Here is a 16542-nt window from a genome sequence, read left to right as displayed (position 1 = left end):
AATGTGTGATATATATATATATATATATATATATATTATGATTACATTTTTTTAACGCGAAAAATTTGAATAAATATAATTTGTATTAGGTGTACAACTTTGCTTCCGCCGTTTTCCTACAGATGGCTTTAGCGGTAAGTGGTGATCGAAATAAATAGATCATAGACATCATAATAAACTTGGGCATCTGTCAACATAACCCCATAGAAACATTAGTCGATTTGTTTTTCTGCATCATAAAGTTATTCGCGATTGAAAATGTCAGTTTACGAGTCAAATTCTCGTCATTTGCGGGAGGTTTTAATTTTTTGCTTCAATATGAAGAAATCTGCGGTTGAAGCTCATCGAATGCTCTCAAATACTTATGAGGCCGCTATTAGTGAAAGAACGTGTCGTGAGTGTTTCAACGCTTCAAGAACGGTGATTTTGACGTCGAAGACTAGCATAGCGGTGGAAGAGAGAAGGTTTTCGAAGATGCAGAATTGGAGGCATTACTTGAGCAAGACTCGTGTCAAAATCAAGAAGAATTGGCACGATCATTGGGAGTGACTCAACAAGCCATTTCAAAACGCCTCAAAGCCATGGGAATGATTCAGAAGCAAGGAATTTGGGTGCCGTACGAATTGAAGCCGAGAGATGTTGAACGGCGTTTGTTTGCTTGTGTACTGCTTGAAAGGCAAAGACGGAAGGGATTTCTACATCGCATTGTGACTGGGAACGAAAAATGGGTTCATTACGATAATCCCAAGCGCAGAAAATCATGGGGAGTTTCCAGCCATGCTTCCACGTCGACGGCCAAACCGAATATTCACGGCTCCAAGGTCATGCTCTGTATTTGATGGGACCAGCTCGATGTAGTGTATTATGAACTGTTAAAACCGACTGAAACAATCACAGGCGATCGGTATCGAACGCAATTGATGCATTTTAGAGATAAACAGCCGCAATACAACGAGAGACACGATAAAGTGATTTTGCAGCATGACAATGCTCGACCCATGTTGCGAAAGTAGTCAAGACATACTTGGAAACGTTGAAATGGGAAGTCCTACCTCACCCGCCGTATTCTCCAGACGTTGCTCCCTCTGACTATCACTTGTTTCGATCAATGGCACATGACCTGGCTAACCAGCATTTCCGATCTTATGAAGAAGTAAAAAATTGGATCGATTCGTGGATAGCCTCAAAAGGTGACCAGTTTTTTCGACGCGGGATTCGTACGCTACCCGAAAGATGGGAGAAAGTAGTGGCCAGCGATGAACAATACTTTGAATCATAAATGTATAACCAGTTTTTTACAATAAAGCCTCGAATTTCGGAAAAAAACGGCGGAAGCAAAGTTGTACACCTAATAGCTCAATTACAAATTTTTGTAATTTATTCAATTGGTCAGCAAATTTAAAGAATTGAACATTACAGGAGATTATAAATTGATCTCATTAGATATTGTATTACTTTTCATAAACATCCCCATAGATGTTGCTTTAGATTGTGTCAACGAAAAATTGAATTTTATCTCAAATAAATGTGACTTTCCGAAAAAATTTCTGACAACAGTTTAATTTGTTTTAAATTCCACAGTTTTTACATTTGACAATGTCATTTATAAACAGAACTTTGACACTTCCATTGAATCTCCCTTGTTGCCTATCATTGCAGATCTTCCTTGTTCCCTATCATTGCAGATACTTAGTGCTGTAAAGATTAGAGTGCACCATATTTTTATCATTCGATAACCAGTTACCTTTCTTTATTATTATTATGTTAATTTTATCATTGTTACCATTCTTTATTATTATTATGTTAATTTTATCATTGTGTAGACTTCTAGACGATCTATGCACAATTCCGTCTTCCAAGATCGAACAATTACCAGAATGCTTCAATTTGTTCTATCTATGATTCCAATTCACTTTAGAAAATGGAGGGATTTATTATATTTTTTGGATGTTGTATCGATGTTCGTTATTATATAATTGCCGTTACAATGGTCTTTGGCCACATATAAGAGCGCGATACGTCCGCAATCGCTACGCAATCGCAATTAGAATAAGTATAGTGACAGCCGCTCCGCCGGAGATCGCCGAGACTGTTCGAGTATCGCCGATCAACTCATATTCTGCCGCTCATATCGGCGGGAACCGTTGAGTGCCTCCGGAACAATACGAGCGAGAATAACAATTAGTATATAAACGCAAAATGTAGTAACGATTTCTATTCCGTCTCGCTCTTGATCACGATCCTCTTGACCAATCGATCGAGAAACGAGAAAAGATAATAAGAGCGTGTTCTATCCGTTGAGTTTCTTTCAGCGACCGGCTCCTTGCATCAGATCGCTCACGCTGCATCAACGAGATAATTCCAAGGCGCGATTCCATAAGTGTCTTTACATATCTACCGATAGTTGTTAGTAGGCGTGTTAAAACAGTTACGAAATCGCGCCTCAGGACAGAGGATACTCTGTTCTGCCGAATGTATTTTGATTACCAACTAGCTGCATTCCTTGCTTCACATTGACAGGATTTTTTTGAGACCAGATTCTGCTGTCTCTGCCCCGTCAAGCTTACTCGATCGCCAGCCAGTTGCCGTCTACCGCTTCTACTGCTCATGCTGCATCAGTTAGCTATTCGCCAGGGGATAATATTCCCGTCGAAAGTTCTCAATCGCTGGTTACTGCAGTTGTCTGTGACGAGTTTCGACAGCGACGCATATACATACAGACATAAAAGGAGAGATCGCCTCCCTAAGAGTTCAAACAGAAAGTTAGAAAAAACTGAAAGAATTTATTATATTTGGTTGTCCGGAAAGTGCCGATTTTTGGTAGGTAGCATAAGAACAGGTCTGAATGTATCAGAACGATTGAAAACAAATGACATGCGTACATATCGTAAAAGACGGTATTTTAAGCATACTTGGAAAAAAATTTGGTTGCGATACGTTAATTTTTGTCAGTTTTATACGTTTTTGAATATGGAAGAAAACAAAGTGCATTTTAGGCATTTAATGCTTTTCTTTTACCGGAAAGGCAAAAATGCCACACAAGCGGCAAACAAGATGTGCGCTGTTTATGACGAAAGTGCTGTAGCTGAAAGAACTGTGCGGAAGTGGTTTGCTAGATTTAAAGCTGATGATTTCAACCTTGAAGATCAAGAACGCCCGGGTAGGCCCTCCACCACAGATGAAGATCAAATTAAAACACTGATCGAGAATAACCCACGCTATACGACACGTAAATTAGTAGAAATGAATATGTCAAAATCCATCATCCACGAGCATTTTGTGAAGCTTGGTTACATAAACCGTTGATGTATGAGTTCCCCACGATTTAATGGAGAAAAATCTGATAAATCGCATTTCCATTTGCGACTCGCTCTATAAACGCAACGAGGAGACATTTTTGAAGCAAGTAGTGACGGGGGATGAAAAATGGATCATTTACAATAATGTTGAGCGAAAAAGATTTTGGGGAAAGCGGAATAAACCACCTTTAGCCACTTCAAAATCCGGTCTTCCAAAGAAGGTCATGCTCTGTGTCTGATGGGATTGGAAAGGGATCCTGAGCTTTTACCAAACAACGAGATAATAAATTCAAAGAAGTATTGTTCCAATTAGATGAATTGAAGACAGCAATTGAACAAAAACGTCCAGAAATAGCGAATCGGAAGGCGTCGTGTTTCATCAGGACAATGCGCAGTCTCATGTGTCTTTGATAACTCGACAAAAGTTGTTGGAGCTCGGTTGGGCTGTTCTACCCCAGCTACCATATTCACCAGACCTCGCGCCCTTGGCACCCCACACTGGAATTTGCTTTTGCCCCATCATAAGGATTGTTAAGTCTCTCTCGCCAATCAACGAATCACTTTGGCAGAAAAAAAATTTTACGAAATTATACAGAAAAATTACATAGATTGAAAAAAGATTTTAGAAATTTTTAATTTTTTGTTACATCATAGATGTTCATAGTGAGACGTAGAGTAGTTTGTCTGTTTTAGAAATTCTTAATTTTTCATAGATACTCATAGTTGAACAAGAATGACGTTATTTGAGGACGGAGGATTTTTAGGTTTTTCAAACAAACAATGCCGCTCTATGTTCCAAATATCTATGAAAAACTAATAATTTCTAAAATTTTGTCTCAATTTATATAAATTTTCGTAAAAGTTTTTCCGTCAGAGTAATAGCTAAACAAGAGAAATTTCTACCAATTTGCATAACATAGGAATACGCTCGCGAATGCAATAAATTTCATATTTTCTTTTATAATAATCATTTTCTAGCTATAGTTTTTAAAAATATTTTGATTACGTCTTCAATTATTACATAATCGAGATCGATTACGTAATCAAGACTGATTACGTAATCAGTTCGCTAATTCTTTTTCTTCAATTGATAAATATAAAAGAAGCGCTGCCTATTAAAATTTTGCGCCTCTCGAAATTTCGCGTCCTACGTTAGATCGTACTTGCTTAGTGCCTCATAACGCCTCTAATTAATAGGTCTGATTAATAAAAAAATATTACTATCTGATGTAGAGAACCATACGAAAAATTTAAATAAATATCGACAATAAGGGACTCAACTCGGATGATCTTGATCTTGGCATATGTTATCAAAGTTATGACGTTGAGATGATTTTAATTGATGCTCGTCCTTCGTTTAACAGTTTCATTATTAAGGCTCCTGACTATTCAGCCAAAAACTCTGCGTTAACGGTGGTGACACAAAATCAGACGGTCTGACAAAATCAGTAGCACATAAACACACGAGCCCATGTCCGTGTGCTCGCTTGCGGTGCACCGAGAACGAGACAACTCCTTCTCACACTAGTCATTTGTTTCAAGCGACCGAAAATACTCTCTCGGCAATTTCGACCGCTTGGCGGCCCTACGCATCAATAAAGGATAGAGGGGCATTCTAAATAACATATAAGTTTTAATAAATTGTAATAATAGTGTATCCCCTCTCTACTCTAAAATCCAGAATAGTACAAATGTTGAACCGCAACAAGAGATATTTAATTGTTTTCAAACGCGCGTTATATAGTACATCTCTCCTTCATAAACTCGAGTAGTAAGAATAGTTTAATAGAAGTAGAATTTTAATCGGAAAAAAATTATAAATCAGCATTTCTCTTCACGAAAGTTTCGAAGCCATCAGAAAAGAAATGCGTATGTTTGAGACTTAAGACTTTCCTAATGAAAAAGTTTTGTTGAAATTATTCCACGTTTTGGAACATTTCAGCAAAATTGTTGAAAATTTGCTGAAATTTTGAATGTGAATTTTTCAGTTAACATATTGAAAAATCATTGAAATCCAACCGAAATTTTTCTGAAATTTCCAGAAATTTCTTTAAAATTCTTGTTGAAATTTATCCGAAAATTTTGTTGAAATTTTTCTGAAATTTTCGAAAATAAATTTTTCAATTATTGTAAAAATCGCTTAAACTGGAACTTTTAAAAAATGTTGAAATTTTGTTTAAAAAATGTTCCAAAACGTGGAATAATTTTAGCAACATTTTTCTACCAGGATTATGAAAAAAATATGCGAAAAAATCGAGTTGCAAAAAGTGTTTTTTGCTCATAAAACGAAAGAATATTGATTGTATGAAAAAAAATTTGGTATAAAAAATGTAGATATTTGAAATACTTACAAAATGAGACGTAGAACATTAAAATCAATTAGTTGTTAAAATCAATTAGTTAAAATCTATTAGTTTAGTAGAAAAAAATAAAAAATACCGGCCTTTTTTTCACTCGTTCTCTGTTCATTGAGATTTACACGCAAAGTTTTGAAATTCTCGTAAAATGTAGCCTTCGTAATCTAGCCCTGAAATGTTCATTAGTTTTTACAAAAGTTTGTTCACTAAAAATCTGTTTGTGGAAAACTTAATTTCTTCATCTTTGAGCAGTCGCACAGTAATTTACACGGGTGATTTTTCTTCTTCAAGAGTTGCACTTACAATGTATATCATGTATACTTAATGACAAAACGATTTTTTCAGCCTCTGTCGGATTATGGGTTTCTGCCCGAATATAGGTTCACTTTAGATGCGTTTTACAATCATTTACTGACTGTCAAGGGAGAAAGGATAATTTTCATCGATTTTTATAAGTGTTTTAAAGTGATCTCGTCATTTCGTTTCATTCAAATTGTCTTTATTTGAAAATGACACGCAACATAAATTAACGTCATTCCTCGTTTCTGTCGTCACAATTCACATAGCCATTGCGACTAGTCAGAAATCTTAAAAAAGTATTAAAAATGACGTTTTATTTCTACTGTACATATACAGTATTAAATATTATTTTATATATTCATTTACATTTAGTAGGTATATAATAATAATCCTGTACTTGTATATAATAATCTAACCTAACCATGTATTACATATACCCATTAAATGTAAATAAAAATATAAAATATTTAATGCTGTACATGCTTGGGTTAGGATTAGGTTATTACATACCGTTAAGCTTTCCAAATATTTACATTTAATGAGTAAATAATTTGCGGGTGGGGGCAGCAGGGAGCGAGCAGAGATGCGCCATCCGCTTGTTCGCTTCGTGTTCTCGCTTAGTGGCCTCCTTCTGCAACATTACTTCTTTGCAGAAGGAGGCCATCGCCTTCCACGATTCTTCGCTTCGAAACATAGTTTGTATCAAGCCTCGAAGCGAGAAATCCCTGCCGATCACTACGACCAGAGTGCACGACCTTCCATCAAGGATATATCTCCAGAGTATGCTGCGTCGAGTCCCGGTCGGCCTCACAGTGATGGTACTGTGCCATGGGTTCCTTCCCTGTACGACATAAGTACTCATCGAAACATCCGTGCCTACTTGTGTCATGCTAAAGGACAGTCCGTCCTCGCCCTGTCGGCCCACTTCTGTAGGCAGGACGTGAGGGCTTCGGGTGCTATAGTCCCTGGGGCCCGCTAGACGGAGCACTTAGCGGCCGTAAGCATGATGCCTCTCTTGGATCTTGATAGCGTCCACGATTCTGGGGTCGAGATGATTCCCCTCCCAATTGATAATATTCTACATATACATGGTTGGATTAAGGTTAAGTTATTATCCATTAAATGTAAATATTCGGTAAATTAATTTAATGGTATACATATAATAACCTAACCTAACTCTAACCCAATTATGTACAGTACAGTACTAAATACTATTTTATACTTTCATTTACATTTAATGGATATATAATAATTTAACCCTAACCCAACTATAGTACATTACAAATATATAAAATGAGGCTCGAAAAAATCTATCAGTAAAAAATATATAAAAGCCTACATCGGCTCTTCGGATACACAGAAAACTCTTTATTCTTGTGTGAATGTAACATAACGAATTATATAAATGTCTATATAAATAGACATTTCAAGCTTTCAATTTGGATCCTTATCAACATAAAATATAAATTTAAATTACATGAGTAACACAACTTTCAAGATGATGAATCCTGACAATTTAGTTCTTCTTTATCCAAATGCCAATTTGCTATGTAATGAATGGCCAAAGTGATTATCATGAATATTAAATTATACTATTAAGCAGAAAAGAAACAGAGTTTGAATTTACAGAATGATATTTATTCTTTAGACTCAGTATATTTATTTGCTGAATCATGACGTTGTTCTTTCCCTTTATTCTTAACTTTATTTTTATCTCAATAACTACTTTATTATTTTGACTCTTACTTCAACTCTGACTGTCGACACCACACCTTTACATCGAGTCACGAGAAGCGTTTACATGTAAGTTAATAAAATTAAAAGTCAGATAAAGATGATTTTTAATTCTCTAATCTTTCCATTTTTTTGAATGATTACATAGCAAATCTGATAATTTGATGAGCGATGTGACTTTATCTATTGACGCAATGTATACAATACCAATATTTTTATTTTATGTAAGTTTTTATAATATTATTGTAGGGTAAAGTCGCTTAACATGAGATACCTTTTTTTTAAAGACTTGTAATTTATTTAATTTGCAACCTTAATCATATTTTCAATTTTATGGGAAATATATTTATCATCAAAAATTAGCGATTGAGTAATTATATTTTGTTGTATGTGAAATTTTTTTATCGAAAGTGCCGATTTTACTCATTCAAAAAAAGAGTTCCTAAGATGAGATACAAGGATTTTTTGTATGAGATGATATCTCATAATAGAAAATTAAGGAAAAAATAAAGGTAAGCTTTTTATACACGCTTTTATTATATTATATACAAGTAGGAACAAAGAATTTGAATGTTATACATAATAATTGTATAATTTTTCGATATGTGTGTATGTGAGCATGTGTTTGTGTGAGTAATCTTAACAATCATCATTTTTAATATTTCATTCAATAGTATGCTTTGAGATATTGAATTGTTTAGATGCTCTCATATTAGCTAGGAATATCCTCTCATTACGACTTCCATGCTTTGTGGTTTCATGATTATTAAATCTAATCTTTACGTCTTTCTTTATCTTTTAGTTAAACAAATCACGTGTTTTCTTATTAATACGATGTTACTCTATCACTACATGTAGACTTTATTACCTTAATAAATATTTATTTATTATAAAACAAGATTTGAAGATTAACTTCAATAAAATTCGACAACATCCAATTTCAAGAATCTTTTTTCACAACTACTACTATGATTTAATAATGAGTTTTGTACTAAATGTGTTTCACTCTATGAGTAATAAGTTCATAATAAAATCAATCACATATGCTTAATAATTTAGCAAAAATTCCACTATCTCATATTGGAAACTTATCCCATAATAGGCGACCTTACCCTATAATTTAATATTTATAATAATCACTTTGACTCTTCATTACATAACAAATTATTTGGATAAAGAAGAATAAGCTAAATTAAATCGAGATTCATCATCTTGAAAATTGTATTATTTATATTCATATAATTTAGACTTATATTTTAATCTGTTCCACAAAAGCGTACGGGCTGTTTCTCTTAAAAAAATATAGAATTGTTAAAAATTTAATTTGATTCTGTTAATAAATTATATAAATTAAAATGCGTTTACTTAATAAGTTGTCCAATCTCCTTTGTTATCAAGTATAGCCTGGCAATGTTGGAGCATGTTTTCCATGAGATTTTCAGTTATTGTCTCAGAAAGAAATTTTCAGATTTTCCGTTTTACACGAAGAAGCTGTTTTAAATTAAAAATCTTCTTTTCCCTGAGTTTGACTTTCATGATTGCCCACACATTTTCGATGAGATTGGCATCAGGCGACTGGGAAGGCCAATCCATTGTCGTGATGCCATTTTCACGTTTCCACTCCGTTCAAGCACTTTGGCGTTTTGGGTTCTCTTGAAGCACTCATGAAGTATTATATTATCTGAGCCAAACTATCTTTGAGCAGACTTCAATAAACATTTTCGATAAATCATGTCCATTTTCTGTGCATTGTCCATAAAGAAATATAAAGTACCAAATCCCTGTTTACGAAAGTATTCCCACACGTGTACTTTTACTGGGTATTTTACTGTATGTTGACGAGTCAACCACGCATATCTTCTAAGAGTCTAGGTTCAAAAGGATGATTTATCGGTGAAAATTACATTAGCAAAATCACAATCAATATTAGCCTTTGCTCTGGAACTGTTTATCGCATATGTTTTTTGCTCAAAAAAGGTTTTAACTTTATGGACCGCCAACTATATTCAGAATCAAATAAATCTAATAGTATATTAAGACTTATTTCTATACCTTTTTACAATAAAAGATTTTTCGCTTTCCATAACGAATACTCAAAATTCTTTTCAAATACCTTGATGATAGCTTGTCCTTTTTCGTCGTTGCCACGTTCTAGCAGATCATCAACACTTTTTATTTCACTTCCTAATAAACCCCTCTGACTTCATGTAGCGATCGGCAGTTGTACATTTTCGGTTCTTTCGGATGTGTGCAAAGAAATACTGCTTTAAAATGATTTGCATACGCAGCACTCATTGTGTTTATTTTGCGTTACAGATAAAACAAGTCACAATACAATCTCAAAGCATTCTTCCGAACTATTCAGAGAAAAAAATCGAACATCTGTGCGCCATTTGAATGAGATGCGAAATCGTACGCTCTTGTGGAATAGATGTACATATATTGATAAGAATTCAAATTGAAGGATTGAAATGTCTATTTAATTCGTTACATTCACACGAGAATAAAGAGTTTTCTGTGCATCCGAACAATCGATGTAAGCTCTGATAGGCTTTTTTATATTTTTCATGATACATTACGTAGCAAGGAAGAGTATAGAATAGTTTTTAATATTATATAAAGCAGGAATAAATAGTTATTTTTTTCAAACTTTTTTTGTTGATAACTTTTAAACTAAGAATGAACACTAAAACCATCTCACTCAGAGTCATGATCCAATATGCTAGGTCAAGGTCATCCGAGCTGGGTCCCTTATTGTCGATATTTAAACAAACTTAAAATTTGTAATTAATATATTATTCGAGAAATGATTATTTGCTCGATTTCATTTTTAATACTATTAACAAAAAAAAGTCTCCTAAGAGAAACTAAAGTGCAGGTCCATTTCAGTAATGAGAATTCTGACAGAACTTCTTGGTTCACAATTCCATTTATACTTTCTATTACCGAAAAATTTAGACAATTTAATATCAAAACACTAAATTTTCGTTTTACAACACTAATAAACTAATCATTTATCAAAATCCAAAAAGATCCTTGTTCTCCTTCTTACAAGAACAACGTCATTTATAAGATCAAGTACTTAGACTGTGATGCCACATACGTGGGACAGACGGGCAGATAATTAAAAATCAGAATTACTGAACATCGCACATCATATTTGTTAGAATATTACTGTAATATTATCTGTCCGCTCTGTGATAACCCAGTAAACAAGAAACGTTTTGAAATATTTCAGCAATGTTACAACGTTGCTGCGCTGTTGCTGAAGTTTCAAAACGTTTCTTGCTTACTAGAAACGAACCACAGATTGCAATTTAGACATGACTTTGATTGGGTGAATATCGTGATGAAGAACCTTATTATATTAAACGCTTAATTTCCAAATGTTAAATATTAAAAAATAATCTCAATTTACAGACAGATACAGAAAGTCTTTACAAAGCATATATTATATATTAGAGGTGTACGAGAACCCGAATAGATCTAGTCGGGACGGGAATTTTTGTCGGGTCGGATTCCTCAAGCTTTCGATATTCCCGATAGAGTCAGAATTTTTGAGAATATTCAGGATTCCTGATAGAGTTGGAATTCTCGAAAAAAATCGAGATTCTCGATGAATTCAATATTCATTTGTCTCTTTTTCTAAAAATTCAATTACTGTTTCAAGACTCATTTTAATAAACTTGTTTCAATAAATTCTTTCGAATTTTCAATTTTTTACGCTTTTTCGAAAGTAGCAATCGGGTTGTCGAAATTTTCGAGAATATAAATTCCTTCGGGAATATCGACTTTATCGAGAATCTCAACTCTTTCGGAAATTTTGGACATTTTCGGGAATCTCGACTCTGTCGAGAATCCCGATATTTTCGAGAATCTCGAAATTTTTGAGATCTGATCCGACTTAAACCGATGTCTTCGCGACCCGTTTCGATCATCGATTCCTGATATTTTCGAATTCTCGCACATTTCTAGTATATACTGATTATAAACAAAATATGACAGCTAAGATTATACAGGGTGTCCTATTTTAAAAGATCCATTCAAATATCTCAGAAATAATGCGTTAAATCAAAATGTATTTCAGAAAAGTTTTGTGGCTTCAAGGAGGACATAAAATGGTATTATTGGTTTGACCTTGGGTGGTGTTGTCATTTAGATAGACGGTTTTTAAAAAAAATTTACATTTCTCTAGTCATATGGATTATACATATTATTACAAAGTTATATTCTAATTTGTAATAACATTGACTGTATAACCAATTTGACGAGCATTCTATCCACATCTTACAAAGGATAATTGTATGGCGAACTCGGTGAATTTTTAATTAAGTAAATTTGCTTGCTGATTTTTTTCTCTAGTAATGTATGTATCTTAACAAATTCTCTAACAACTGATCTTCTACTGTTTGTGAACAATTTCGTTTTCTTTACTTTGCCATTCATCGTGTTCCAACTGACTCACTGAGTTTTATTAATGATTAGTTGAAATTCAATTGACTTTTTACGTTTTTTTATATATCGTGTTTTATATATCTAAAGACGGCACAATCATAATGCCGAAATATGTGAATGTAATGTAATATTATCAAATTTATATCTTATAGTAATTAATTAAGAATGTACACATTTTAAATAGTTTATATTATATACATTAAAATATTGTTTAAATTTGATTTTTATATGTCCTTCTATTTTCTTGATATAATATTATAAGTTAATAAGAGTCCTTTATTTTAGTTTATTTAAAAAATTTTTATATTCATTGAGCACACTACGTATTTTGTTAGTGATGAAATACGCATCCTAGAGTATAAGCAATAGGATGAGCCGCATAACGAAAACGTCTCTGAATTTCTTTCTCTTTTCTCCTTATCTTTTTTCTCTCGTTTCTTTTTTTTCATAGAAAGAAATATAATTCAACGTACTATCAGTCGATTTACGTAGGTAAATAAATTTCACTGAGAGTGAACGGAGAAAGAAGAAAACGAAATCTGCCTCGTGTCGCCGTTTACTATTTCTACGGGCAGTCGACCGGCTGGTGTGGGCGCTGATTCCGCCGCACCGGGACCATTATTATCGAACACATGAAAGTACAGAGATAATAAAAAATTGAAAGGAAAAAAATACGAATTCTTTCCCCTTTTTTTCCTTGACTGCGAGAGATTTAATACGCAGCGCTTTGCGCATGGAATCCATTCAGGTTTCCAGAAATCATGAAGTGAGATGTGGCTCTCAATCTGGCAGACATTTGAGAGATACTCGAGTCGTCCCACATTTGCTTTCTTCATTTGTAAGTTCTTTATACAAATTGTAGTTGATCTTTTTCTAAGGATATTATGAAGAAACACTATTTTTTCAAACTTCCTTTAATTCGCAATACCGAATCCGTTGGCAATTGGAAATGTCATTAAAGTGAAGTTCTCTGAAGTATTTATTTATTTATTTTCGTGTTGAATTAAAATATGAACATTGTTATTTTATCACACATGTAATACATTGCATTTAAAATTTAATTTGTTTTAAAATATCTTTATATGCATAAAAATACATTTTTTGGTAAACTAGTGTTATTCAACAATTTTCTGAAAAAGTTTAATGTAAAAATAATTTAATAAAATTAAGCTGCGACGGAATTAGATTTACTGCAAAGTTTCGATAATTATAATTGCATTATTATAGAAAATTGTAGTTGCGTGACACACGATTCACGAAAGGCGATTCTGTGCCATAATATGTTTAATACGAGGCAGATTGTTAGCGCGTATGTACAATTGCGAAGAGTGCACGCGAGATAATAGAAGACACGGGGAGAGAAAAAAGCAGAAATTACAAAGTATTCATCGCGCAAAACTATCGACTATCTCGTTTGTGCGCTTCAGCGAAAGAGGTGATTATCTTTTTATGAATATTGCAGCAAAAGAGGGTAATTCAAGGTAATCTTGTAGGACGATGGTTCCTGCGCGATGTTTTTAAATGCGAATAAAGAATGCATTTCTTTTGATATTGTTTCCAAAGTAAATAGAAAGATCTTCATTTTCGCAAAGATACTTTTTCTATTCATATATTGTCATGTTATATCTATTTCATATCGTGTTTTACATTAAACGCAAAAGATGGAAAATATTTTCGAAAAATTTTTTTGAGTTTATTGTGAGATACGGAATAAAACAGACACGACAGTATATTTTTAATAATAAAGATTTTATTTTAAAAATAAAGATTTTTGTAATATTAGAAGAAAGAAGAAAAAAATTCGTTAATTAGAAATTAGTAATTAGTGCCTTTTACTACAATTTGTAATTCATGAAATTGATTAAATTCATTAACACGTTAACTGTCGAACTTATTTTGTTTCATTTTCTGTTTATGTGAGACAATACCATTCAGAGACTCATGCGCGATGCGTGACCTAAAGTATAAATAAAAAATAAAATGTAAACAAAAAGCACCGATCCGGCGTGGCATAAACGGAAAGCCTAGTGTTGGTCCGTATGTAACATGTTAAGTATTATATTTAAAAAATTATGAAGAGTCCAAAAGTTTATAATTTTGGGAATATGTCATTATTCGTATTCTTTTAATAATATACAAATTACATATAAAAATCTGCTTTTATGTATCTGTTCGTTTTCTCTTTTTTTTTTATGCTATGTGCCACAGATTTTACCTTTAAAATGTTTAATCAATTTCGTGAGAAACAATGGAGATGTATTTTAGCTATATGATTTATTAGCTTCAACATTGTGTTTTCAGTGATATTGATTTAAATTTTTCTGTGCTTTTTGCAGGCATCTGCAGGACAAATTGCTCTTCATTGACCGCACCAGAACGGCGATATGGGGTTGGAGTTATGGTGGATATGCAACCGGCATGACGCTCGCTATGGACTTAAAAGGTGTCTTCAAATGCGGTATGTCCGTCGCACCAGTCACAGATTGGGCCCTTTATGGTATGTAATTGACAGATAATTGATAGAATTAATAACGCAACACATAAAGGTGTTTGATATGATTATTTCAAAAGGAATAAAGAAAAGGAATATGTTTTAGCATCGTAAATCAAAATTATCTTGCGACAGGATGAATATTCTATGTAAATCATTAAATTACATTGCGCGATAACGGAATTAGTTTGCGTTTAGTAATAATAAAAAAATGCAGAAAAATAAGAAGTAGAAAAAGCAAATGATTCTGATGAACGAATAAAACGGAAAATATACGTGCTTTATAATTAGCGCAAAAGCTAGAAAGTATTTTCTATCAATAAGGATAGATTTTCGTATCGTTAGAGTTAAAGTTACAAAAGAATTCGTCTATTTAGCTAAAATTTAATGCTTTTTCTAACTAATAAATAATTAAAATGTAATAAATAGCAAAAATTAAAGTAATTATAATAAATAATTGAAAATTCAATCAGGAAATGGTAGTTACACTTAAATTAATAAAATTTCTGTATCTTATCTCTATATTGAATTAATCTTCACTGAATAATTTGTTTTGCTTATTTTAAATTATTTTAAATATATAAGGTAGAAAAAATAATTGGAATATTTAATCTTTATTTTCCAATACTATTACTGTGCCATTAACATGTGTCAAGTAATATTTTTCCAGCTTGATATCCTTCGAATAAACGAATATTATGTTAAGAGACTTTACTTATGGAAAATGTAGCTTATATAAAGTAACTTATGTTAAGCTCATTTGGCCTCAGAATTTGTCTAAGAATTTTTTACGCCCCGTCGTTTTAATGAAGAAAAGTGTGCATTCCATGGAAAAGACGCTCTCCTGCAACTTTAATATTACTTTTTCAACTAAATTTAAATTCGTGTCAGCATTTACCTCCTTCTGTTAGAACACGCGAGAAAAATACACGTGATTTACAGAGTGATGTTAAAAAGACTTATGCAGCGTTACACTTGTGCAATTTCTTCATAAAATATTACACGCCACATAATGGTGTAGACCGTTTCTTTTTCGCCCTTTTTTTTATTCGTACGCTATTCTTGTTAATGTGACCTTGTTAATTATTTAATTACAGATTCGATTTATACTGAACGGTTCATGGGTCTGCCGATTGTTACTGATAATCTGCAAGGCTACGAACATGGTCAGCTACTCAATAAAGTCGAGAACATCAAGAATAAGATGTATTATTTGATTCATGGTACTCTGGATGACAATGTCCATTATCAACAGTCGCTCATGCTTGCGAAGGTGTTGGAGCAGAAAGACATACTCTTCAGACAACAGGTACGTCCCCATTCTTAACAGAGAGATTGAATTAAAAATTATATCTAAGTATATCTAAGTATCGCAAATCTTTTGCTTTTGCAGACGTACACGGATGAAGATCATGGTATCGTCCAGTCGCGAGCGCATCTGTACCACTCGTTAGAAAACTTTCTGGATGAATGCTTTCAAACATCATCATGATCGGAACACGGGATAATGATGACAATCTAAACGCTGTACACCACCTGCCTCACACTTGTAAATATTTTGTCACGTGTACATAATTTGTGTACAATATGTAATATGAGCGTTTAGAGAATGTACATAGCAGTGTACGATTGTTGAGGAAGGATGGGGGGAGAGAAAGGGAGGGCAGAGGGAGGGGAGTGAGGGAGAGAGAGAGAGAGAGAGAGAGAGAGAGAGAGAGAGAGAGAGAGAGAGAGAGAGAGAGAGAGAGAGAGAGAGTAAGTAAGTAAGTAAGTAAGTAAGTAGTAGTAGTAGTAGTAGTAGTAGTAGTAGTAGTAAGTAAGTAAGTAAGTAAGTAAGTTAAGTTAAGTTAAGTTAACGTTAACGTTTAACGTTTAAACGTTTAAACGTTAAACGTTAAACGTTAAA

At 33.3% G+C, this 16542-nt stretch overlaps 1 protein-coding gene across 1 annotated transcript in view; it reads left to right on the top strand.

The window, feature by feature from the left end:
• Window positions 1–16128, top strand: part of LOC105622139 (venom dipeptidyl peptidase 4) — a 250397-nt gene extending 234269 nt beyond the window's left edge. Inside the window, exons 11-13 of the mRNA XM_012203573.1 lie at window positions 14482–14642; window positions 15734–15945; window positions 16030–16128. Coding sequence (XP_012058963.1) covers window positions 14482–14642; window positions 15734–15945; window positions 16030–16128 — 472 coding nt within the window. The remainder of the gene's footprint in view (window positions 1–14481; window positions 14643–15733; window positions 15946–16029) is intronic.
• Window positions 16129–16542: the final 414 nt, after the last annotated feature.

This window comes from Atta cephalotes (assembly GCF_000143395.1).
Source record: "Atta cephalotes unplaced genomic scaffold scaffold00040, whole genome shotgun sequence".
In the NCBI taxonomy this organism is placed as follows: domain Eukaryota; kingdom Metazoa; phylum Arthropoda; class Insecta; order Hymenoptera; family Formicidae; genus Atta; species Atta cephalotes.
Note: the sequence above shows the minus strand (reverse complement) of the source record. Positions and strands in the feature narration are given on the sequence as shown.